Source organism: Kwoniella europaea, chromosome 2, assembly GCF_036810445.1.
Source record: "Kwoniella europaea PYCC6329 chromosome 2, complete sequence".
NCBI lineage: Eukaryota > Fungi > Basidiomycota > Tremellomycetes > Tremellales > Cryptococcaceae > Kwoniella > Kwoniella europaea.
In genome coordinates, this window is record NC_089488.1 from 3,375,513 (window position 1) to 3,400,476 (window position 24,964).

General features: G+C 44.5%; 8 protein-coding genes across 8 annotated transcripts; 4 read left to right on the plus strand and 4 right to left on the minus strand.

Annotated features, from left to right (window-relative positions):
- Nucleotides 1–868: 868 nt before the first annotated feature.
- Nucleotides 869–2,150, plus strand: V865_007610 (uncharacterized protein; the record flags this gene model as incomplete). Its single annotated transcript, XM_066231356.1, has 3 exons — nucleotides 869–1,261; nucleotides 1,345–1,931; nucleotides 1,994–2,150. 3 exons carry the CDS (start codon nucleotides 869–871, stop codon nucleotides 2,148–2,150), a joined length of 1,137 nt encoding a protein of 378 aa, XP_066087453.1.
- A 612-nt stretch (nucleotides 2,151–2,762) lies between these two features.
- On the minus strand, nucleotides 2,763–4,978 carry V865_007611 (uncharacterized protein; the record flags this gene model as incomplete). Its single annotated transcript, XM_066231357.1, has 6 exons — nucleotides 2,763–3,662; nucleotides 3,767–3,962; nucleotides 4,048–4,149; nucleotides 4,205–4,373; nucleotides 4,460–4,807; nucleotides 4,870–4,978. The coding sequence occupies 6 exons, from the start codon at nucleotides 4,976–4,978 to the stop codon at nucleotides 2,763–2,765; spliced, it is 1,824 nt and encodes a 607-aa protein (XP_066087454.1).
- Nucleotides 4,979–5,678: 700 nt separating this feature from the next.
- Nucleotides 5,679–9,328, plus strand: V865_007612 (uncharacterized protein; the record flags this gene model as incomplete). The annotated part of the gene is made up of 9 exons (XM_066231358.1): nucleotides 5,679–5,968; nucleotides 6,166–6,372; nucleotides 6,438–7,278; nucleotides 7,387–7,532; nucleotides 7,599–7,995; nucleotides 8,067–8,186; nucleotides 8,269–8,685; nucleotides 8,754–9,050; nucleotides 9,158–9,328. 9 exons carry the CDS (start codon nucleotides 5,679–5,681, stop codon nucleotides 9,326–9,328), a joined length of 2,886 nt encoding a protein of 961 aa, XP_066087455.1.
- A 422-nt stretch (nucleotides 9,329–9,750) lies between these two features.
- On the minus strand, nucleotides 9,751–11,349 carry V865_007613 (uncharacterized protein; the record flags this gene model as incomplete). The annotated part of the gene is made up of 2 exons (XM_066231359.1): nucleotides 9,751–10,539; nucleotides 10,615–11,349. 2 exons carry the CDS (start codon nucleotides 11,347–11,349, stop codon nucleotides 9,751–9,753), a joined length of 1,524 nt encoding a protein of 507 aa, XP_066087456.1.
- A 1,445-nt stretch (nucleotides 11,350–12,794) lies between these two features.
- Nucleotides 12,795–14,528, minus strand: V865_007614 (beta-tubulin; the record flags this gene model as incomplete). The annotated part of the gene is made up of 7 exons (XM_066231360.1): nucleotides 12,795–12,914; nucleotides 12,981–13,143; nucleotides 13,201–13,337; nucleotides 13,404–13,805; nucleotides 13,862–14,114; nucleotides 14,189–14,395; nucleotides 14,455–14,528. 7 exons carry the CDS (start codon nucleotides 14,526–14,528, stop codon nucleotides 12,795–12,797), a joined length of 1,356 nt encoding a protein of 451 aa, XP_066087457.1.
- A 1,122-nt stretch (nucleotides 14,529–15,650) lies between these two features.
- On the plus strand, nucleotides 15,651–19,914 carry V865_007615 (uncharacterized protein; the record flags this gene model as incomplete). Its single annotated transcript, XM_066231361.1, has 4 exons — nucleotides 15,651–16,734; nucleotides 18,329–19,028; nucleotides 19,103–19,326; nucleotides 19,409–19,914. The coding sequence occupies 4 exons, from the start codon at nucleotides 15,651–15,653 to the stop codon at nucleotides 19,912–19,914; spliced, it is 2,514 nt and encodes an 837-aa protein (XP_066087458.1).
- A 258-nt stretch (nucleotides 19,915–20,172) lies between these two features.
- Nucleotides 20,173–22,828, plus strand: V865_007616 (uncharacterized protein; the record flags this gene model as incomplete). Its single annotated transcript, XM_066231362.1, has 18 exons — nucleotides 20,173–20,189; nucleotides 20,255–20,287; nucleotides 20,364–20,409; nucleotides 20,474–20,501; nucleotides 20,557–20,564; nucleotides 20,622–20,690; nucleotides 20,802–20,831; nucleotides 20,890–20,933; nucleotides 20,993–21,026; nucleotides 21,084–21,098; nucleotides 21,154–21,183; nucleotides 21,242–21,302; nucleotides 21,360–21,419; nucleotides 21,486–21,528; nucleotides 21,589–21,764; nucleotides 21,850–22,012; nucleotides 22,074–22,723; nucleotides 22,776–22,828. The coding sequence occupies 18 exons, from the start codon at nucleotides 20,173–20,175 to the stop codon at nucleotides 22,826–22,828; spliced, it is 1,560 nt and encodes a 519-aa protein (XP_066087459.1).
- A 197-nt stretch (nucleotides 22,829–23,025) lies between these two features.
- Nucleotides 23,026–24,682, minus strand: V865_007617 (uncharacterized protein; the record flags this gene model as incomplete). Its single annotated transcript, XM_066231363.1, has 3 exons — nucleotides 23,026–24,153; nucleotides 24,266–24,429; nucleotides 24,565–24,682. The coding sequence occupies 3 exons, from the start codon at nucleotides 24,680–24,682 to the stop codon at nucleotides 23,026–23,028; spliced, it is 1,410 nt and encodes a 469-aa protein (XP_066087460.1).
- Between the last annotated feature and the right edge of the window lie 282 nt (nucleotides 24,683–24,964).

Genomic DNA, 24,964 nt, shown 5'->3' on the forward strand with positions numbered 1-24,964 from the left:
GATCCCGAGCTCAGGGAAAGGGATTGACGGATGAAAGTAGAGTTCAAAGAGCCCGTGTTGTTCGGTTCCACCAACCAATCAGTTCATTTGTGGGGTGTTGTATGCATACATGTGGGACATGGTCGAGCCAGCTGTTGCGAATACGTTGCACGATTTTCATACAGTACCTGGAGAAGGTGAAGGACTCCCTTTATCATTATACTGACAACGATCGCCCTGCAACTGCGACTATTGAATCGCTATGCTCTGGCCTTGGTGTAGACCACCGAGCCGGGATCATCAAAATGGCACCCAACCGAAACATGGATGAGAGGCATGCCTCCCAAAGGATCCTCCCAGTCTTCAAAATCGCTGCCATCATATGACAAAGGTGGATGGTTCACTAGCCTGTCTTTTGTGAAATGGATCCACACTGCCTTTCCAACCCAAAAGGATGCTATACATAGCTTTAAGCATAGCTCAACATCAATGAAAGGACGATCAGATGATGGTCAAGGAGATTACGATATGTCAATTGCCGATTAAGGGGTATCATCTGCACCGAAATCCACTACTGGATTTCGTCTTCTGATATCAGGGACAATGTCAAGTATGCTGAAATCGCCAGCGGTTTTTTTTGGGTTCTTCAAGATATATAAACCACCTATGAGGGCCTGATTCAACAAACTTTTACCCTCATCAAACGATCAAGATATTATACGAATATACATGCAGTCACATGGTCAGTTCTGTGAACTCACTCTTGGTATCATCATCTTCCACTTTCAGTTCTGTTACGAACCATTCCAGCTACTTTGAATTGTTGCTAGTATCCTTCTCATCTTTGACAGAATAGTCTATCTATCAATCAATACTATTTGAAGACATCATGCGATCCACCTCAGTTCAGATCCTCTTCGCTGTCGTACTCCCCCTTACCTCCTTATCCCTCTCAACCGCTAGACCACTCGAAAACGGTAAATTGGTAGTCAGAAATACCGAAGCACCCACCAGCTCAGTCCCCGGTACCACCCACAATGCTGCTGCTCCGACCAGTGTCATCCTCTCCGCATCCACAGTGACCAACTTCCTTGAGGAAACTTCTACCACCGAGATGGACTTTTCTCCTTCTGCCACAATCTCTGACTCAGGATCGGTGTCCTTCGGGAATCATGATTCTAAGGATTGTACCAACTCACAAGATTTCCCCGGAGGAGGCTTTGGAGGATTCCCTACTGGATTCCCCGGAGGAGGTAGTTGTACGGATGAAGTGGTTCACCATGTGATTGTTCATTACCCAATGCCCCTCCTATCGGCGGTCCCGCGTCTACCGGTGTCACTTCGAACGCTGCTGTTCCTACGCAGTCGGATGGGTGCGCAGACGCCAGTGGATCTCCATGCGATTGTTCACAACCCGGAGCTACACCTATGGTAAGCGATACCAGTGTGCCAACTAGTCAGGCCGGAACTACTTCTATGGCAGCTGCTCCAACTTCCGATTCCGTACCTACTTCAGATATCGGAGTTCCGACACCATCTTCGGATAAACCAATACCTATTTCATCTGCAGGTGGATGCGTCGACTCGAACGGTGCACCTTGCGATTGCTCTCAGTCAGGTGCTACACCCACCTTGTCGGCTGATACTGGAGTACCCACCGTCCCAACAGGAGAGACGTCCAATGCAGCTGCGCCTACAACCGATACTGCCAGTGCGACTGCGCCAACTTCGTCCCAAAGTCAATGCGCCGATCAAAGTGGAACAACATGCGATTGCTCTCAACCCGATGCTACCCCTATCGAGTCATCTTCCATCCCATCAGGTACTACCTCAATGGCAGCAATTCCCACCTCCGATGTTCTCATCCCGACAGGAGGATGTGCCGATGCAAGCGGTACCCCATGCGACTGTTCTCAACCAGGTGCCACACGTACCTCTTCAGGGGGTGTACTGTAGGTGCGCCTACAAGCTTTCCATTAGGGTTTACTACAAACGCTGCTACTCCCACTTCCAGTGAAGCTATGCCTACTGTTTCTGATTCGGAGGAAGATTGTTCTGAATCTAAAGCATATTCAAGCAGCATTGGCAGTTTTACTTCCTCCGGACCTACACCAAGTCAATCTTCAAGTGAAGGAAATACACCTGACAACTCTGGGGACTGCGATCAATAGGTGAAATCAACGAAATTCGTGGGTTATACGGCACAGTACACTCGAAGGTGCACGTGAGTTTGGAAAGAGTTTACAAAGATCACAGGATGGACTTTGGTCAGTGTCGTAATGTGACATGGGGAATGAACAATGGACAGTGGACAAAGGACAAAGGACAAAGGACGATAAGGTTCTGGTTAATGTGATTACTGTGTTCTTATACTGTACATGATTGGATGTATCATATTGTAAAAATGTCTTGTTCATTACCTGTGTATACTTCTCAATGGACTTTTTTTCATATCTTTTTTGTTGTTATGTATCAGCTTCCGTACTCTCCAATCAACCCAAGAACAGAGATCGATAATCCCCTCGTACGTAAGTAATCTGAGCTTTTTGCATTCAATGTACAATTCCAGGACGAGCAAGAACGAGGTGCTTTCTCGATTACAAGGAAGAAAAAAGAGCTGTAAACGTTTCACGATGAGATGCTGCATTTCACAGTAGTTGAAATGTCGGGTTATGGATTGAAACCGAGATTGAGGCCAAGATACTATAATCATCACATCCATACAGGAAATCTAAAAAGCAGTCAAGGTCCCTATCTCGATTCCTCTGGCATTCATACAGTATTCAATCCTTGTTCCTCTGATGTTCGTCCTCATGTCGATCACCATTACCATCACGAATGACCCTGACTGTCTCACCATCTTCACTCTCCTCCACAATATCATGACCCTCCACCCAAATCCTACTTGGGCGACTCTCCCCTAAGCCAGGTCTAGAGGTAGAGATATCCGTTGCAGACAGTCTATCACCATTCGCCTTCGCCTCTTGGGGTTCAGTATCACCTACGTTCTCACTTGAATTTCTTCTCGATAAAATTCCAATAGGTGTTTTATGATCATTCATTGTTGCTGCTGTCGTAGAGTCGGGGTCAGGGTCGCCGAATCGGATTCTATCGCGATCAGCTGAGAATTCAGGAGGAGGTTGACCAAGTTTGTGATCTTGTAGAGGCAGAGTCATCGGTGTACCATCATGACCTGAAACGGATATAGATTGCGTTTGAGATCTTGAAGGCAACTCGACAGGTGGTGGTAATCTCGATACCATCCCATCATTCGCTCCAGTCGCATTCCTAGATCCACTCATCGTCATCGTTCTAGCCAGTTTGAATCCTCCTTTCCCAATTGGAATCGTAATTCCATGTACGACCACACTGGTCAATACCAAAAAGTACACAACGGGTAATAAGACCTGTCGTAGATGTTCTCTCGTGCCATCTTCCGGTATGACGTCAAGAGCGACTTGTACGTAGAATACAGCTCCTACACCTATAGGACCGAAGAATCCAGCAAAGACGCTTTCTCGAGTGGTCTTGAGAGCGGGTATCCAACGTGATAGAGCCCATACCCATGGTAATCTTCTGACTAACATGATTAATATACCTAAGACAACTAAACGCCAGGGTGATAAGGAGTATTTGGAGAAGTCTGACCAAGGGATGATCGCACCAATGTATAGGAAGATGGCCTGTAGAGCACATGGAAGGCAGATCAACATTGATGTCTCTTCCTTCATAGCTTTTTATACCAATACAACAAAGATGTTATGTGAGCACTGATGAAACAACTTACGCTGTTCAATAGCTGATCAATCACATCTTGAAATCCAGTGTCTTCAGTTTCCAATCTGAACCAATCATCCCAAGTGAAAGAATTTCCAACGACAAAACAGCATAATATATCGTCTGAACCAATTATCCCCACCCATCCTAATGTGAAGAAGGTCAAAGCTACTCCGAAGGACAAGAAGGATTCGTGGTCGATTAGTCTACATCAGTGTGCAGAGATGTCAGCTTCTGTCTCAGATCAGCGCTGAAGGAATAGATAGATGACTCTGAATTGATGATACTTACTGTCTCTGTTTAGCGAATTTCAATAACTTCCTCGCTAAGAATCCAACTGCTGCGCCTATAAGACAAGATAGGATGATTTGGTAGAATAAGATGTTGTAAAACCTTTGTAAAGGATAGTTTAGCGTGATGGTACATATTTAGAGGACACTGCACTTACCATTCACCGATTGCTCCTCCAATTGAGTGCCGAGGATGATCAGGTTCATGTATCAAGATCAGATACAACGCCAAGAAAAGGAATGGGAATCCCAGACCATCGTTTGCTCCTGCTTCAGCTACGATGATATTTCTTACGTGGAGAGGAACATTTTTCTCGGCATATCGACCTGCATTGGCGGTATTATTTTAGCGCGACCTACTTCGTGAGGGGTGATAGATAGATCGGTTTTGCGGAAGGAGTGAATTCACTTACCTTTACAGATAGCATTACTCAGCACCGGGTCGGTGGGAGTCACACACGCTCCGATCACCAGGGATTCTAAGAATGTCAGACCGGGAATCAATCCCCATATCAACAGACTGGAAACGAACCAGGCAGTTGTCATGATGGGACCCAGAAGAGTGACGAGTGATAACCATTCTTTCTTCAAATATCTTTTGGGTAATGCAATTCCGGTGAATAATACCTGTATCGCAATGACAACTCGAGTGATCTGGTGTGTCAGGTAGTATTGATCGTCGGACCAAGAAAAGGGATCGAACCAATTCAAAGCGATTGGGCCGGTTATTATTCCTACAAGTAGCGCGATGAGAGCTTCAGCTGAATGATTGTGAAAAGGTCAGCTCAATTACTTTCAGAGCCGATGAGGAATGGTCGCTCACACATGAAAAGCTTCTCTTTGATGAAATAACTGAAAATTCCAAATATACTAACATACCCTCCGGCAACCGCTAGGGATTTGGATGTTTCGGTGACATCTAGAGATACCATATTGAAGTGATTATGATACTGGCTAGGTCTTCTAACCCTCAGCTGTAGAGTGCTAAGAGAGCAGACAAGATTTGTTCGAGCGAAAGGGATTTGGTAGTATCGTTATACGAATACATGGGATATATGGAAATTGCAAAGGCTGTTGGCTTCTATGATGCCTTTCCAGCTACAGCGGTTCTTGTGGGATGATTTGAAATCGTCTATGGCCTTCTTCCGGTCTATGCTGCTGAATTCTCAGTATATCTTCTGATCTTTACAGGACAACACGAGTAATACAGAAGAGAGAAGATGGTAACCCTGCTCTCATCTCATCTCATCTCATCGTTGATTTTGCGTCTGCACATTTCAAAGTGAATTAAAAAGGCTCTCCGCCGGAAAGGACCAGCCGCCGTGCGACTGCACCTTAAATAGGCCACTCATATAAGAGATGTGTGTATGCTGTATGCTGTGCGGGGATCCCATACGACGATGCCCAGAGTGGACGAGGGAGGTGACGGCAATGAGAACATGATAGACAGTGTGTCGACCATATCTGTCATATCACCATATCGTATCAGACATAACACCATATCATACTATCACAGCCTGGCGATCCAGATCCGCACCCCTATCATCTGATCGACACATAGTCCAATACCCGTCTCCCTTCTTGACATCCTCTATCCTCTTTCACTCCCTTATCGGTTGATCATCCGTCTCCATGGCAGCCGGTCCAGCAGCGGAGGAAGCCAAGCTCCTCACAGACGTATTGGGAGTGGTCAAAGTGCAATCAGTGCAGTTGAAACGATGTCTAGAGCAGGATCAGATCATGGAAGCTTTGAAAGCTGCTTCGTCAATGTTGGCTGAATTGAGAACTTCAAGCTTATCGCCTAAACAGTACTACGAGCTGTACATGAGTGTATTTGATAGTCTGAGATACCTCAGTAACTATCTGTACGAAGCTCATCAGGAAGGCAAACATCATTTGGCGGATTTGTACGAGTTGGTACAGTGAGTATTGTTGATCTACTTGTCTTGTATGTGAAGAGACAGCGAAGGCGGTGGTCCTCGAGCAATATGCAACCCCCTTCGAGGATGGGAGAGCGTGACCAGATATATACACCTATAGTATAATCTTATTGCTGGATATGTTGTCGACTTGATGGCTTGTGAATTGACCATGCTGACAATCTCTCACCTCCTCACAGATATGCCGGAAACATCGTCCCTCGACTCTACCTCATGATCACCGTAGGATCCGTATACATGTCTATACCCGATGCTCCCGTCAAAGAAATCATGAAGGACATGTTAGAGATGTCGAGGGGTGTTCAGCATCCTACTAGGGGATTGTTTTTGAGACATTATCTATCTGGTCAAACTAGGGATTTCTTACCGGTTGGCACCAGTGAAGGGTAAGTCAACCCTCTCATGTTTACGCGACTCTGCTCCTAGCTAATTGCTTCTGTTATCTGTACAGACCCGGAGGTAATTTGCAAGATTCAATCGGATTCGTCCTCACCAACTTCATCGAGATGAACAAGTTATGGGTCCGACTTCAACATCAAGGGCATTCACGTGAACGTGAGAAACGAGAATTGGAACGACGTGATCTCAGGATATTGGTCGGAACGAATCTAGTCAGATTGTCACAATTAGAAGGAGTCGATCTAGACATGTACAGAACCATCATCCTACCCTCGATCCTGGAGCAGGTCGTCAATTGTAGAGACGTTATTGCTCAGGAATACTTGATGGAAGTTGTCATTCAAGTCTTCACGGATGATTTCCACTTACACACTCTCACGCCATTCTTGGGAGCTTGTGCTCAATTGCATCCTCGGGTGAATATCAAGAGTATCGTAATAGCTCTGATCGATAGATTGGCTGCATATGCTGCGAGGGAAGCCGAGAATGAAGATCCGGAAGAAAAGAAAAAGGGAGAAGAAGAGGCTGCAAAGAGGTTGGCAGAAAAGATTAAATCCGGTAGAGGTAAAGGTAAAAATGTAGATAAAACGGAACAACCCCAACCCAAAACTGCTACGCCGAAACCTGCAGAGGCGGATGAATGGGCGAATGCCGCTCTCCCTGCTACCGATTTGAGTAGTCCTAAAGCTGGAACCTCATCGAAACCTGCTAGTCCAGTCAAAGAGAACGGAGAATCGTCCTCCTCACCTAAGAAGAATGGTGAGGAAGAGAAGAAGGACGCTACGAAGATCGAAGAGAAGCCTAAGGAAGAAGGAGTCAAGAAGTTCAGAGGTATACCTGAGGATGTTAAGCTGTTCGAAGTCTTCTGGCAACAGGTCGTAGAGTTGATCAAGGTGAGTTCTAAGCATTGCTTACCCTTATGATCCCATCTGTCTCCAAGCATCTGGTAAGGAGCGTGGGTCAACGTTTGGGGACTATCGCTAATCTGATTCTTCGTATAGGCTCGACCTGATCTACCTATAATGGACGTCACTGCTCTCTGCGTGTCACTCGTAAACCTATCTTTGAGCTGCTATCCCGATAGATTAGAATACGTAGATCAGATCTTGTCATTCGCCCATGGAAAAGTCATTGAATATGCGCAAAAGTAGGTCATCCAGCAGTATTTGCATTGCTACATATTGATTGATGACAATGCCTTTCTACTTTCTAGCCCCGATCTCCACTCCCCTCCAACCACAGCCAACCTCCTCGCCCTGCTTCTCGCACCCATCACTTCGTACCTATCGATCCTCACGCTTCTTGCTATCCCATCTTATATCCCATTACTATCCGTTCAACCATACTCAACAAGATTGTCCATAGGTCAAGCGGTAGTTTCATCGGTACTGAAGAATAACACCTTGATTGATACTTCCGAAGATGTCAGCGGTGTGTTGGGTCTATGTGCTGTACTGGTCAAAGATCAGAAAGATTCGACCATTGGTGGAGGAGCGCCGACGAGAAGAGGAGGTCAACAAGTGGACCTGAGAGAATTGGCAGAAGAACAAGGTTGGGTGGCTAGGATGGTCCATTTGTTCAAATCTGATGATTTGGCAACTCAGTTCGAGGTGAGCTCGACACTTCCAATTCTGAGAACGTATGACAAAGATCAATAGTAATGCTGATGATATATATGTAGTTACTGCAAACTGCCAGAAAGCATTTCTCGGAAGGTGGTGAAAGGATCAGGTTCACCTTCCCACCTCTGATAGCGAGCGGTATTCAGTTAGCTAGGAGGTTTAAGCAGAGGGAAGATGTTGTGAGTGATGCTACCTGTACAAAATTGGTCTTCATTTAACCGCGCTGATTGTGACTTATAAATTCAATTACAATCACTGTAGGAATCTGATTGGGAAACTCGATTATCCTCATTATTCAAATTCATTCACCAACTCATATCAATTTTATATCATAAAGTCGAAGCGCCCGAAACGTGTTTGAGGTTATTCCTTTTAGCGGCTCAAATATCGGATGATTGTAAATTGGAAGAATTGACATACGAATTTTTCGTTCAAGCGTTTGTAATTTACGAAGAGTCCATATCGGAATCCCGAGCTCAACTTCAAGCTATCACTGGGATCATATCGGCTTTACAAACTACTCGATCGTGCGGTAATGATAATTATGATACGTTAATTACGAAAGCTGCTTTACACGGCAGTAAGCTTTTGAAGAAGAGTCATCAAGCTACGGCGGTATTGTATGCTAGTCATATGTGGTGGCAGGGGGATGTACCTGGACGGGAAAAGGATGATAAGGTGAGTGTGGTCTTTTAACCGTGAACCACATGGTATTTTGCTAATTTTTTATAATCTACCACCTTTAGCCCCCATTCAGAGATGGTAAAAGAGTACTCGAATGTCTTCAGAAATCACTTCGAATCGCTTCATCATGTATCGACGAACTCACTTCCGTTCAGCTATATGTGGACGCCTTGGATAGATATATCTATTATTTCGAACAAGGTGTAGAAGCTGTTACTCCGAAATATGTCAATTCGCTGGTAGAGTTGATCACGAGTAATATCGATAGTGTAACGAATGGGAATGGGGATGTGCATCCTTCGTCGGCCGGTGCAGGAGGATTGGTCGAAGGTGTCGGTGAGGGAGAGATGATTGTTAAGGTGGGTCAGATTCTTAGCATCACCGTGAAAAACCATCCTTGATTGGATGTTTTTGCCAAACCTTAAGGAACTGGACTAACATCTCTGTTCATAATCGCAATTCATAGCACTTCCGAAATACTCTCACTTACATACAAGGCAGACAACGTCAAGCTGCAGACGCATCTGATCAAGACTCTTCGGAAGCTACCAATGAAGGTGGAGAAGAGAAGAAGAAAGTCGATTGGGAAAGTGTGGATGTCATTGGAGGTTGTCTGAAGATGGGTATAAGTAGGTAAATATCAGGACTTTGAGTCTGAGAAGATTAACCGTTTATTCGTAGTGTAGTGCAAGATGACTTAAAGAAGAAGGATTACATTGATAAAGGTTTAGATTTGTTTGTATAGAATGGATTTTTTTTTGGTTTGGTTTTATACAGATACAGTATGAATTATGAATGTGCTTGGATTGAGATTCGCTTTGAGTATGGCATAACTTCTTTGCTTTGAACAGATATATGCGTTAACTAGGTTAAGATTGAAGTTCTATAAATCTCGTATTCCACATGAGTTACGGCAGAAAAGATGTTGACATTGTCCTATTACCGTTTGATGTGATATGGTATATGATCAGTTGGGCTACAATGATTAACTTTTTTCTCCCTTCTATACTACTCTGCCTGTTCCTCTCCAAATTTGGTTTCTCGACCAAATCCGAAAAATTACACAAGGATTTTATCTTCGATTTTTCTTTGTGATTCTAGTTCTTCTTCGGCGAGTTCACCCAAAATATCCAATCCACCATAATCTTCCTCTTCCACATGTGTCCGTGAAGAAGAGGATGAAGAATCATCCCTATCACTATCGTCGAGGTCCATCTGATCTTCAGAAAGTGTGATAACACCTTGACCTTGGCTCTGAGTTCGGCCTTGAAATAGGAGTCTACCACTCCGCTCCAAAACATCGTATAACCATCCAGCATTTCTCATAAATTCATCTTTACTTACACCCAATCCCAAAATCGATTCATTCTCATTCTCATTTTCTAGTTCATTTTGTTCGGCAGTGAATTGTTGCTTTTCCATATGTGACAAAATGGCTTTTAACCTAGACTGGTGAGGTCCTTTCTTGTCTAACGAATAAGGTAAATAAGGTGATCTAACTTCTTCCATTTCCTGATGACTTCCTGAACGATTACCAGGCAAAGAGATCGATCTAAAGCCAACCCCAATGGAAGGTATTGAATTTCTTCTTTTATGCTTATCTTCAGGTCTCACTTGAGACATCAACGCTGCTATTGGACTTTGCAAGCCTACTCCGAGTCCAGCTTGTTGACCGTTGTTGTTGTTGGAAAAAGGTAATCCATCGTCGTGGGGGTGGGTGGGTGACACAGGTGTGGAGTGTACTCCTTGGATCCTACCTGTTTGAGGTACGTTGGTGGTAGAATCGGGTGGGATGATAGATAAGTTCAAAGTAGGGAATGGATGAGATGATTGTCTTTGATGATTGATCTATATTAATCCATCAAACTTCAGTCAACCATCCATCGATTGGAAGGTAGGTAGCCAATTGATACTAGTACTTACAACAGGCTGATATGACATTGTCCTTCCATGTCCATGTACGACCCCCCTTCCTGGTGGACATCCTCTTACTATACCCATACCCAATCTTGGTCTCGGTCTCACCAGAGTCTCACTTCGATCCCTACCTTTGACAGGTAATTGACCACCTAGCGGATTCTCCGATGTAGACCTATCTTTACGTTCATCTACCCAAAACCTCCTTTGTACATTGACACCCACAATCGTAGGACTCGATTCGCTATGATCAATCCCACCATCCTCAGATCGATCGTCCTCTTCCTCTTCCTCTGGTGTAGGACTCCTTCTTTTCACAGGAAACAAGAGTGGTAATGGTCTATCGGTCCCCCTGGATCTCTTCCAAAGTGCACAAGCATTACATAAAGTCCCTCTCCATTGGGGCGTATCAACCTCTGAACAATTCGTGCATTGTCTTTCACCCCCAGTACTATATGGTGGGAAACGAGTTCCTGAATTGACAGTAGAGGATGAAGAAGATTTTCGAGAATGAGATTTACGTGACTTGGTATTGGTTTTGTTCTTGGCACTTTTTTGTGATTTTTTACCTTGGACAGGAACAGGAATGGAGTGAGGGTGAGAATGAGAATGGGAAGGGGATAAAGCTACTAATGGAGGAGAGGTTGGTGAAACTAGTATAGGAGAGTTTGATCGATCAGTTTGAGAAGAGATGGATTGATTGGGAATGTGATGGGTATTGTTCATGTTCTTAGTTGTCATTTTGAACGTGTCGTTGACAATATCAAATGTATTAATGAGTGAACGATTGTTCAGTAATGTGAATGTGTTCGATAATCGTTGCTTGATTTCCGAATATTTTCCTCAAGGATCATATGATAGATAGATAGTAAATAATACGAAGCCTTTCTATCAGTTTGATGGTATCGTATCAATCGCAAGAGGTACAGTAAAGCACCAACAACAACTTGTTTTATCCTCCTATCTTTTGTGGTATAGCGTGATAACGTATCAGATATTGTACTCCTTTGTTTATCCAGTACTCACTCTCTCTTTTTATGATGATTTGAGAAAGTGACAACCGAAATAGACTCAGTAAGAACAAATAAAGCCTTTCGATACCGCATCATTAAAGGGTATGGTGGTGATTGCTTTTTTCCCACTCCCCTTTAATATGTATATCCATCGACCCTACCGCCCCTTATTACTTATTGCGATTTTCACTTACTGTGATAACTGCCTTGTAAACTTCATGAAAAGAAAATAAATGAGCGATCCCTTGATTATCCTACCCACATCAAATACTATACTTTGTATGACCTCTTTGCAAGACATACCATGCAATATCCTCATCCAAATTACTTCCTTTCACCCGCTCGTAGAGCGTACGAGATAGTCCTTTCATCCCTCTACTTTAGATAGCTATGTCATTTCATGTCATGTCATCATAATTCCAGATTGAATTGCGAAATCTCACTTACAGGTTTCGTCGAGCATTGCAGTAACGTATCGTACTTATATCCTTTGTATGATGTTCTTTTGTCGACTGAGTCACAACAAAGGAGTCAAAAATAGCTGCATTACAGTATATTCTTTCCCACACAGATCTTCAGGGGTCCAAGTGCTTGTGAATCGTCCGTCCATCAAGGCGTAGATAACCCTTTCGCAATTATCTCGCACCATCACTTTGTGAGATTCATTGACAATCCATCACTTGAGGTTCGCTCCATTCGTCGATTGAGAAGTGAAGAAGGACAAAAAAATCAGTATGACATGAGATCATCAGTATACCGTACACCCAATGAGTCATGAGTAATTCCTCAATGGAGGATACCGGTGTTAAAACGTTGCATCTATGATATCAACGAGTACCCAAATCATTACTTTTTTAAGATCGTATCGTTACTAGGTGAGAGAGAGGTAGGAGGGATAAACGCAGCACACCGTCTTCTAAGAAGACATCGAAGAACTCCAGCTTCGGGCGAGGCGAAAAGGATTATTAATCAAAAACAGGGGGAGAGAGGATGAGATGATAACGTAAGAGGGGTGGAAAGAAGAAAGCGAAACCGAAGAGGATCAAAAACAAATTCTACTTGAGAAGGGACAATACAAGAACAGAATTTTGTTTTCATAAGAGTATTCGCGACAACGAAGCATTATAGACATGCGGATAGAGGGGAGATTTGGTAATTGAGGTGAGGGAACGATTATACCTCTTCTTCCTCGATGGGGATTTCCTCATCACCGTAAAGCTCATCATCGGCACCTGCTTCTTGGTATTGCAAGTATTCGGAAACGAGATCTTGCAAGTTGGACTCGGCTTCGGACTATCGAATAGAATAGTGGATCAGTAATTGATGATATAGCACAACAAATTACGAGATGCGACTCACGAATTCGAGCTCGTCCATACCTTCTCCAGTGTACCAGTGGACGTAGGCCTTTCTTCGGTACATCGCAGAGAACTGTTCTCCAATTCGCTTGAAGAGGGATTGGATGGAAGTGGAGTTGCAGATGAAGGTGGAGGACATCTTGAGGTTTCGGGGAGGGATGTCACTGTGTTCAGTTGTGTCAGAGAAGGTTTATCACGGATGGGATACAAGTTAAACTCACCACTGAGCAGCAGAGATGTTTCCGGGGATCCATTCAACAAAGTAGGCAGAGTTCTTGGTTTGAACAGCTTGGATTTGGTCTTCGATCTCCTTCATTGAGACCTTACCTCGGTAGTAACAAGCAACGGTAAGGTATCGCTATTGCAGAATCCCATATTAGCACAGTACAGATTCACAGTACAGTACGCTATATACTGAACTTACACCGTGTCGAGGATCGGAAGCAGCCATCATGTTCTTAGCATCGAACATTTGTTGAGTGAGTTCAGGAACGGTGACAGCTCTGTAGGAAGCTGAACCTCTGGCGGTAAGAGGGGCGAAACCAACCATGAAGAAATGAAGACGAGGGAAGGGAACCATGTTGACGGCCAACTTTCTCAAGTCAGAGTTCAATTGACCTGGGAATCGAAGACAGGTGGTAACACCTGACATAACGACTGAGACGAGGTGGTTCAAATCACCGTAAGTGGGGGTGTTGAGTTTGAGAGTTCTCATACAGATATCGTAAAGAGCTTCGTTATCGATACAGAAGGTCTCGTCGGAGTTCTCAACCAATTGGTGAACGGAGAGAGTAGCGTTGTAAGGTTCAACGACGGTGTCGGAGACCTACGAAGAATATATATCAGCTTGCAAGATTGTAGCAGAATCAGCTGATGACCCACCTTAGGAGAAGGAACGACGGAGAAGGTACACATCATTCGATCGGGGAATTCCTCTCGGATCTTAGAGATCAAGAGAGTACCCATACCGGCACCAGTACCACCACCGAGGGAGTGGGTGATTTGGAAACCTTGAAGACAGTCACATCCCTCAGCCTCTCGTCTTACGACATCGAGAACCGAGTCGATGAGCTCAGCACCCTCAGTGTAGTGACCCTTAGCCCAATTGTTACCAGCACCACTTTGACCGAAGACACTATGCATTCAAACAACACATCAGCTTGTCTCTGAGATGACAGAAGACCATGGAGAGGGTTGAGCATTGCTCACAAGTTGTCAGGTCTGAACAAACTACCTAATGGACCACCTCTGATAGAGTCCATTGTACCAGGCTCCAAATCAATGAGAACCGCTCTGGGCACGTATTTACCAGAACCGGCTTCATTGTAGTAGACGTTGATACGTTCAAGTTGGATATCGGTGGTACCTTTGTATGAACCATCGGCTTGAATACCGTGTTCTTCGGAGACGACCTCCCTGTAGAGCCATAAGACATCAGATGAACAGGTCTCATTGTCGGATGACGGTTAACTCACCAGAACTTGGCACCGATTTGGTTACCACATTGACCGGTTTGAAGGTGAACGATTTCCCGCACTGAACGAGTCATTATGGAGTGGAGTGAGTAGGTGTAGAGTGATAATCAGGTTCAAGGTGGATGAGGGTATTGAAGATTGAGGATGAGGGAGGTTGAAGAGAAAAGTAGAAGATGAGATGGATTGATTGGTGTGAATGATCAATGCGTGAGTGTGAGATGTCAACGTATGATGGAGGTGGGATGGGTCGGTGTTTACGGTATTTGAATGTTGGCAGGTGGCAGCAGACAGAGACAATAGTGTCGATGAATAGAGTTGATTAGGAATGGGCAGTGCAGGTGATCAATGCGAAGGTGTAGGATATAGCGCGTTTCAGGATGGAACAGTGATGATGGTTAGCACGTTCGGTTTACCACAATTCCTGTTCTGAATTGGACTCACTCTTGTCTTGTCGTTGAATGGAGTAGGTGATAGGTCGTTAGAAGGTAGAAGAGATTACAAAAGAGTGTAGGTCGAGTTGAGCAAGGATGAAGAAGCCGTATAGGATGTTGATGGATGATGACTTTTGTTTGCTCCTCGCTGTGTGTGTATGGGTGATCCGTGCGTTGACCGAGTGTTGAGTTGCGCGTGTTCAACGCGTCGATCCTACGGAAATTTCGGAACTAATTGTGTTAGAAAGGTGTGTGGCATCTCAATAGTGGCAATAAATGACCGATCGATATTCAGCTTCGAAGAGCATATATAATTCCTCAGTGTTTGCAATGCAGGTCAATGATTGTTGATGCATGCAGGAGGCGGTATTGGGAGACGGTGGGGTGACCAAGTGTTTATGACACTGTGAGGTGACCTGCTTCCGTTTCTCACATACCTGACAGTATACCTCCATCTCGCAACAGATCCCTTGAAAGTAGAGTATAAAAACTTGTAGACAACCCACATTGAAGGTTCCTCTTCCCCTCTTCCCCTTTTCATCTTTTGTCTTTTGAACAACAGCCTTGTGTACATTTGATTGTCATAACATTTCTGATTCTCAATGTAAAGAAGAACAGCTACTCGATCTTCTTACAGGTGATTCTGTATCTTTTCCATATCAATCATTCGACCGATATTATCTTCCATCGAAATCAATATATCTTGGATCTTTTGCAAGTCGCCATCCCAATATTTTTGATTCAAATCAAGAAATAACAGCCAGAATGTTCTCTCGTAATTTCAAAGGTCCCCGACATAGCAAAACTACAAGGGACTACTCCTCTGACGACTCTCTATCTGAAACCGAACGCCAAGCAATCCATATCGAGCTAGAAGAGATGACCCTACATCCTCAAGGGCGAGCTGGGGCGGTGGGAAGAGTCCAGCCTTGTCGAGGAGCCAAGCGAAAGGCCCAAAAATCGATTGATAAGGCCTATCTAAAGGAAAAGGTATGGAGGGATGCTCAAGAGGTATTGAGGATATCCAAAAGGCGGAAGATGACTGAGTTGACCGAGAGAGGTCTATCGACAAGTGGGCGAGGGAAGGGCAGGGAGATTATAGATTCTCAATCGAGGTCGGACATTGGTCATTCCTTCAAGATGTTGATTCACGGTAACACCGGGAGAAGAGGAATGAATTCGGGGGAGGGGGAAGAGGGGATTAGGCAAGCTGAAGGCGTAGAGGGGGATTCTGAGACTCATCATGAAGATTGCGGAGAAGTATCATCCCAAGAGAGTCGGTTATGCGATGACAGTGTTCAAGAGGATGGAGAAGGTCTTCAAGGGGAAGGGGAAGGGGAGACAAGCGCAAGCGATGATAATGATGGTTCTGAAGATCGCTCGGAGCTTCCGGCCTCGGACGATCTAACCGAAAACGTATCTGAAGATGTGGATGATCATTCGAGTACTTCCCAAGATGGACCAAGTTGTATAGATATACAAGACGAAAGTGACGGCTGTAAAGAGCAAGATGGTCATGAGACTGATGAAGGTGAGATGTCAAATGGTGATGGAAGCAATCCAAGTCATGATGAAACAAGTTCATCAAGCCTATCGAATCTACCAGAGAACCAAACGGAGGAGGAGCCAGCTGAATCGCAAGACTCCGGCGGGCCCGACGTCTCCCAGAGCCAGATCCTGACTGATGGCATGCTGTTACCCATCGAAGATCCAACTGTGAAAGGGGAAGACCAAGTCAGAGATCGATGTATAATCTGTTTCAACAATCTCGAAACCATTCGCTGTAATTCGGTTAGAAATGATTTAGATCCAATATTGGTAATTTGGACATGTAATCAATGTCAAACAGGTGAGCATATATATCATACTGTACTGTACACACACACTCCAACAGGTCATGTGCGGGGGGATGGTACGACTAGTACGGGGGTTAGTCTATATACTGGAGTTTAGCTGATTGAATCCATTATTGGTGGATTTTACAGAATACTGCATAGACTGTACTCTCACTTGGGTGACATCCAACTGCCCAAAACGAAGAATACAATTGAAGAGAAATGCGAGATGTCCTGTTTGTAGATGTAGATGGTCTTCTTTCGATATACTAGAACAAGCTAGGACGTATAACCCTGTTCTGTATGATTTATCATATTGACGATATATACGCGTGGTATCCACATACATGGATGAATTTGATTTTTGGGGAGGTTTCGAAGATTCTCAGAGGATTGTCTAACTACATTGACCATCTGTCAGTACAGTATTGTCGATCATCTTCGAAAATATCATGAGCATTACAAATGTAATGACAATCGCGACTAAAGTCAAATAGGCAGGCTGCTGGCTCGAACAGTCACTGTCCCTATAAGGATATCATGAACGTTCGAGCATGGTACAACAATACAGTACCGGGATCGGAAAAGGCTTAGCTACCCTCACTTCTCGAGAGGTCTACCTCCGTTTGGAGACACAAAGAAGAAGCCATCAAACTGATGTGATCCTTTTTATACTCATATACACCTTTTATGATGATCCTTTGTGTGATCTCGAAAGAAGGTCGGAAATAAGGGAATGACGAACATCCAGCGAAGATCTTTTGTATGTTGATGGAAATCTGTGGATACAATCCAGCACCCTCAATGTCCACTTAACACCTCAAAGGTATGGAGTATCTCTGAATGATCCCTCTTTCCTTCGTTCTACCTCTATCCATTTCATCAAGCAAATACTCACATTGACTTACATACAGTACTCGCATATTGATATTCAGCGTACTCAGTAAGCACTAACAAGTCAAATTTCAATCGAAGGCCTTTTACAACTTCCAGGGATACGTATTCGTGTTGAACATGAGCGATCTTCACCTTCGACCGCTATTCACTTTCGAGCCAGCTTATCACTATCGCTTACCAGGTCCACAACGAATGCTCGAACACAATTTACGATTACGCTCTGACCTTACTCGTGAGTTAGGTGTCCTCCTGTATAATATTCCTGCCCTCTGGCTTGGCCTGGTCTACTTCATCCGCATCCTCCAGTACCAGAACGTTGGCCACTGCCCCCACCCTATCCTGCTATGTCGATCGATCTCTGATCGTTTGATAAGAGGTCTTTCGAAGGCACATATAAATACCCATTTCAGCTGTCTGGGTGTGCTAGATGATATCTTCCTTTGAGGTCCGATCAAAGTTGATTACAAAGGATCTACTGTACACTTGTGTACCTTCCTTTTTGAGGAACAAACGAGACAGAACGACAAGAATGATAAAGGAAGAAAATACAAATACAGACACGACACATCTTCCTCTCCCATCTGCTGGAGAGACATATATGCTAAACTCAGATACATACCTTCTCCTCCCTTCAAGCTAGACCAAATTATCGTATTTGATAAGTACATTGACCCTCACTCATACTGACAATACATCACCTTGTACTCGCAGTCCCACCGCTTCCGACTCCTCATCAAAGTTCTCCATCAAGAAGCAGAATTCACACTGGTACAATGCTTCGATATGAACCATATCCACGTATCTCACATCATCCCATTGTGTCCTCAACATCCGCCTCATACTGCAGAAAGGATCAAGGACCATCAAAAATATCTCACCCACCACCTCCATACACTACCAAGCCACTCGCACTTTATCCTCCTATACCCGGACCTCATATCACTTCTAAACCCGCTCAATCCCACTCTCATTCTCAAGCACAGCATTCGCTTTCGCACTCACACTCACACTCACAATCACAATCACAATCAAGTCGATACCAACCTTCTCGAGGTGCTCAGCGAGATGCCAAATACACAAAGAAAGAAGCTGAGAAAGCTCAATTACTCGCTCAGGCAAAAACGATCGCTAGGAATCAGCAAGTGACGTTGTCGGAACGTAAGAGACAGAGAACACTTCCAGGTCCTTCTGTTCCTTTGATCAATGTTAATCACAATCAGAGAGAGGAGACACGATCTCAGATGAACTTGCAGTTACAATTACAGTTACAAAATGATGCCAAGAAGGTAAGGAAAGAACAGTTACTGGCTATTCGACTTGCGAGGGAGGAACATCAGGAGATGATAAGGAGGAAAGAGGCAGAGGAGAAGAAAGTTAGGAGGATACAGTTACAGGTTTTCGTACATGCCAGGCAAGTTACGGAAGAGAAGGGAGAATTTGACCGGTTCAAAGGTACTGACGGTCAATGAACGATCTTCTGTTTAGACCGACTCCATGTGAATGGAAAGGATGCGAAGCGATACTCAACTCATGGGCGACTCTTGAGAGACACATCCATCATTCTCATCTTCATCCGTCAATTATACATGGTTCCAATCAAGTCAGATGCCAATGGCAGGGATGTAATGAGGTATTCCGGGGTAGAGATGAATGCGAGAGGCATGTACTGGTAGGACATATGGGAGCGTTCTCAGCTAGATGTCCATTTGGTATGTCTCCCATCCATCTTATCTTTCACTTTCATCAAGCTGTCAGATACGATGTAGCTTACGATAGGATCGTTAAACTTAGATTGTGTATTCGAAGGACCTTCATTTCCTTCATTAATGGCTCACATATCCCGACGACATCCCAAAGCTACTCCAGATGACTTCATACCAGGTTTAATTCATTATCAACCTACTCTCCCACCTCTATCCCGTTTACCTCAGCTACCATCTCTCACCGAGCCTCACCGCTACCACGCATTCGAGCCCATCTTACCTTTCAGGAGAGGTGTGGGGAATAGGAATCGGAAGATGGTACAGCGAAATTGCTTTAAAGGGAGATACCCGGCTAAGAAGGAGTTTGGCGATGGTATTGATTATTCAGCTTCAAGTGATTCCTCCAGGGCATCGAGTCGACCTTCCCCTTCTGTGTCGAATAGTACATCATCTGATAAAGCAGAGTACGACACTGAACAGGATATGGTGAATCCAGAGATGAAGGTGAAGAGAAGTCAGAGACTTAGATTGAAGATCGTTAGAAGGGCTTCAGGCAGTTCGTTGGGTGATAGTTTGTATAGCGAGGGGTGCTAGCAACTGTGACGATTCTGTAATGATAGATTAGGATTTTGTCGTAATCAACCTCATGCGTCCCATGTGACAATTACAAATCAAGATTAGTCCAGTCACCCCGATCGCCAAAGTGGAGGCAAACCAGCATGTAATGTCCAAGTGTCCAATGTCGATACATCATCTTCTTCTTGAACCATCAGTCATCTTGACCCAACACCTTCTCTACGCACTCATCACGACCTGGACTACCTAGAAGCTTGATTGAAGCTACCTGCCGACATGCAAGCTCCTCAGCTGTAAGTCACCATGCACCTTTTGCTCCGCTCGAAATACTGTATGAACCCAAACTTACCTACCATAGCCGACTGAACGAGCGTCAAGCGAATCCTAATCCGTGGGTATCACAAAGCGGGCCTATCAGCTTAGCCAAATGGTGTGATCATCTGAAAGCTGATTATCCTACTACATAGGTATATAATATTCATCCGTTCGTTGCAGAATAAGAAGGATCATACGGTTAGCTGTTCATATGGAAGATTGAGAGCAAAGCTGATCTGCTGAAACGATACCGATACTTCAGGATGCAGAAGATATACTCAAGGCGGTTGGTGAGCTTTTCAAATCCTGCTGGTCAGAACGTAGCTCGCTAATATTAGCATTCAGCTGCGCAAGTAGGTTACGTATTCGTATTCTCTTTCTGTGTAATAGGCTGATGACGGAAGAGGTAGATGAAAACGATAATGAGGGAGAGGTTCATGCAGGTACATACCCTGGAAGAAGCAGCTTTCAATCGAGTAGTAAGTCTCCTACCATTCAAACTACAGTATCACTCAGATTAGATTAATCTTCTGATTGCGCCGTGGTTGAAAAGTAAAATGAGTATGCTGACACTTAATGCTATGTGATAGTTCGCAGGGAGAAATTGGAATCATGGACAGGTGAGTTGACTTCTATCCTCCCAGCTTCCACGCACAACCAACTCATGTATTGTCGTAGAGCATAGAACTGGTACTGAGAGGACCAAGCGGACGATTCTTACCGTGAGCTATCTGTCGCATTGTTTTGAAAGAGGACACCAGCTGACTGGATAACATCGTAGAATGCCATATATAATATCGGTGATGTGTCATGAGGTGAGCTGGATACTAAGTGATCCTTGCCGTAGCTGCGTAGCTGACATGGTCTTTCAGATGGCTCATATCGAGGTGAGAATCCCTCACCAAGACTCAGCTGGATTATGGCCAACCTGACATCGATTAGCAAATGAACCATGGACCGAAGTTCCAAAAGGTAAGTTCGTATTCTTTTCGTCTGAACAGTACATCAAGCTGACAGTCCATTCACTTAGCTTATGGCTGATATCAAAGCGGATGTCAGTCGTCTACAGTCGAGAGGATACTATGGGGACGGTGAGTTGGTATCTTATGCATATAAGAGCGCAAATTTTAATATCGTATCGCAAATAGGGTTTTGGTCCAACGGAAAAAGGCTGAAGGATAGTGTAAGAATGGGAGGAGAGGGATATCGTAAGCTGACATGAGATGTGGGTTCTTTGAACTCTGTGGACAAGCTGACTCTGTTGTGTACCATAGGAGCGTCTGATTTCCCAGAATATGTATGCGGTGTCAGCGCTTCGTGGGTTGCTATATCTTCTTGCCAGCCCATCCTTGAGCTGAGTAATGTTCCATGCGGTAGGGACGCCCGAAAGGCTAAAAGACCATCGCGAGGACCAGGATCAAGTCACGGACCAGGACTGGTCAAAGGCGAAGCGTCTCATCGATCAGGTAGACAGACGGAATATATACGTAAAGCCGGGAGAAAGAATAATGCTGATATGGGAGAGGGTGGATCAAGGCTGGATGGTGGTAGACGTGAGTGAATTAAAATCCCTGATGAGCTACCACGGTCAGCTATTAAGGGGAGATTCAAATCACTGATCTGCATAACGGCCGGCAGAGATAACAAAAGAAGATAGAGAACAACGTAAATCCTATGTGGACGACATGACCCAAGTCTTACTCGACCAAGGACTGAGTATGACCAAGGCGAAGAAACGAGCTGGCGAGATGTGGGAAGAAGATAATCCATGGTGGAAAGAGGGCAGCACAAGGGGTAAAGTGTAAGCTCGTGCGACCATTCACTACGTTATGATACTGAGCTAATGACGATTCATGAACCAGAGCAAAATCCAAGACCGCAGCTGAAATGAGAGCGGCAGCAGCCGAAGCTCGTCTTCGAGCTTTAGCTGGACCATCCACCCCTAGCGATACTAAACCGCTTACTACGATGTCGAACGATGAGGAAGATGAAGACGAAGCAGATGTCAAACCTGTGTTCGACGAGGAAGATGAGGTGGATGATCCTCATATAGGTGTAGAGGAGAGGAAAAAGGAGATGGAGGATGAGATGGATGAGACTGAACGAGAGGGGCTCAGAGGAGGTTGGGAAGAATATATCAATCCAACATCGCTAACGAATGTGGGAGAATCATCGAGAGGAGTGAAACGAGAAAGATCACCTACATCCACGGTTGATAGGGAAGCCACTTCGTCAAAACAGCCTAAATCGACACCCGGATTCGGCGCAGCTGCAATCCGACAAGAACGTCTGAAAGCTCTTGGTCTAGCGCCAACACCGATTTCGTCAAAAGGTAAAGATAAAGGTCGCACATTGGGTTCAACACCGAATGGTATGATTTCTTCGGGATCGAAGAACGACAGAAAACCAGATGTATCGATGTCTGACCAACTGAGGAGCAATAACGATGGGACAGGTGGTTGGGAATGTAAAGTATGTACATTCATTAACATGGCGGATCATGGGCGATGTGGTGAGTCTGCCATCTCGTCAGACCGAGAAGGGTTAGCTGATCCACTGCACAGAAATGTGTCAGGCTAGACCTGATGGGGCGATGCCTAATGACGTTATCATCTGATTCGGAAGAATGAGCTAGGCTGACGCATTGTTGTATCTGTACATTCGGCCCATCTAATGTATATGTGTATCACGTCAATTCTTTTTGTTGTACAATGGCTCGAAACAGTACAATTTAATTACATGTTACATATTAAAATATACAATGTCCGTCTAATACAAAATCACAACACAATTTGACGTTGTCCTACCTCCAACTCATACCCTAGGATCTTTCCTATTCGAAGTGAAATCTAGTGATCCCGATCCCGATCCTCCCGTTTGAGCAGAATTCGCTCTCCTCATCACCGAACCCATCATGACCCCCTCTTTAGGCAGTGGGATAGGTAAACCCTCCTCGCTTCCTTGCGGCTTCATCAATGATGCTGTAGCTGTGGATGACGACGACGAAGGCATGGAAGGTGATCGGTTGTTGATTGGTCTGCCACCTCTGTTGGGAGGAAGATCCGGTAATGGAGGTGTAGGTCTACCAAGGACAGTCTGAGGGTTGGCAGGTGCAGGTGCAGCAAGAGTAGGGATAGATCGTTGCGAGACGGTAGAGCCATGTTGTGAAGAAGATGAATCCATCCGAGACATTGGTAAACTACTCGATCTTTCACCTAAACCCTGCAACGGCAGTGGTAAAGGTGGTAGAGGGATTTGACTTTGATCGATATATCTTCCAGGTTGACTCGAATAACTTCCACTATTGAGGTTAGAATTGGAATTACTAGCTGAACTAGTCAAACTAGTCGATCTAACCCTATTGTGATTACCTGGACCATTGTCATTTTGGTTGAAATTGGTGTTATTGGTCTTTTCCTCTTTCCTCCTTTGATATAATTCTCTTTGAATATTTTGAATCTCAAACAATATCTGAGTGTTATAAGCGAAATCCAACGCTGTGAAACCTTCAAAATTCCTTATCGCCAACAAGTTTGAACTCGACCGACTACTTCCCGTGGTGGTATTTTCAAGTATAACTCGGATAGTATCCAAATGACCCCAAGCACTAGCATAATGTAATGGCGTATTACCCTGCAAATCGGTTAGGTTCAGATCACCACCTAGGGAACAAAGTAAATCGATAAATCGCCAGTTCCCGCATTGTGCTGCTACGTGCAATGCCGTCTTTCCACCTGAATTCGACCAATCTAACAAAAATGGGAATAGGGTGAAATATAGTTCGGTCATACGTAGACTGATATTGGATTTGACTTCGTATGACCTTGTGTCGACTTTAGTTGGGAAGGAAGTGGAATGAGCTGAAAGGTGATGTTGGAACGGTGAGGTTGACAGGGAGGGGATGGAGGCGAGAAGATGGAGGATCGTGTTGTTATCTCCGTCCTACAAGTATCAATATCGTCAATTGGGTTAGTCAATTTGTAGATGCGTTGAGATACGTGAAAGTGGGATGCTTTTTCCATTCATGACCAATTGCTTGCACAGACCAACTCACCCTTGATAACTCCTGATCATCATGTCCATAATCCAATAACAACCATTCGTATACCTCCAAACTACCTTCTATAGCGGACCAGCTCAGACTGGTCAACCTGTTCCTATCGGTATTTCGTAGGTCGGTTTTATGCTGCAGACGAGAAAGGAGCGATACGTTGTTATCTATGTATCACGTCACGTCGCAGTTATATATGATTAGCTTTCCGTCCTCTTTGATCTACGAGTTCAGACGAGATATAGTAATAGATATGATAGAGAAGAAATCTTATGAGCGATAGAATGGGAATATGGACTCACCTCGTACAGCCTGTCTAACCCTTCCTGAAGGGTTCCTAATTACGTTCAACTTCGGTGCGGGGATCTTGATATGCGAGGATGTAGCCAGAGGTTGACTCATCGTTTTTGTTGCTGCCATACTGACTCGTAAACGTAAACGTAAGCAGAGCTTGAGCGTTATGTCAACGGATCATATGAGATGGATGTAAAGATACATTGAAGGATTGTGGTGAAGAAGAAAGAGGATATGGATGAAAGGGAGAGATAAGCGAAGCAGGAGAGGGATGAACCGGTAAAAGCGCTGTGGTCAACTGCCGACTTTAATCAAACATCAATCTTCTTCTTCAACAATCCTTTTTCCCCTTCATTTCGTTGCTTCATCAATCCACCACCATCTCTCGTCTCAAGACGAAGTGTAGGT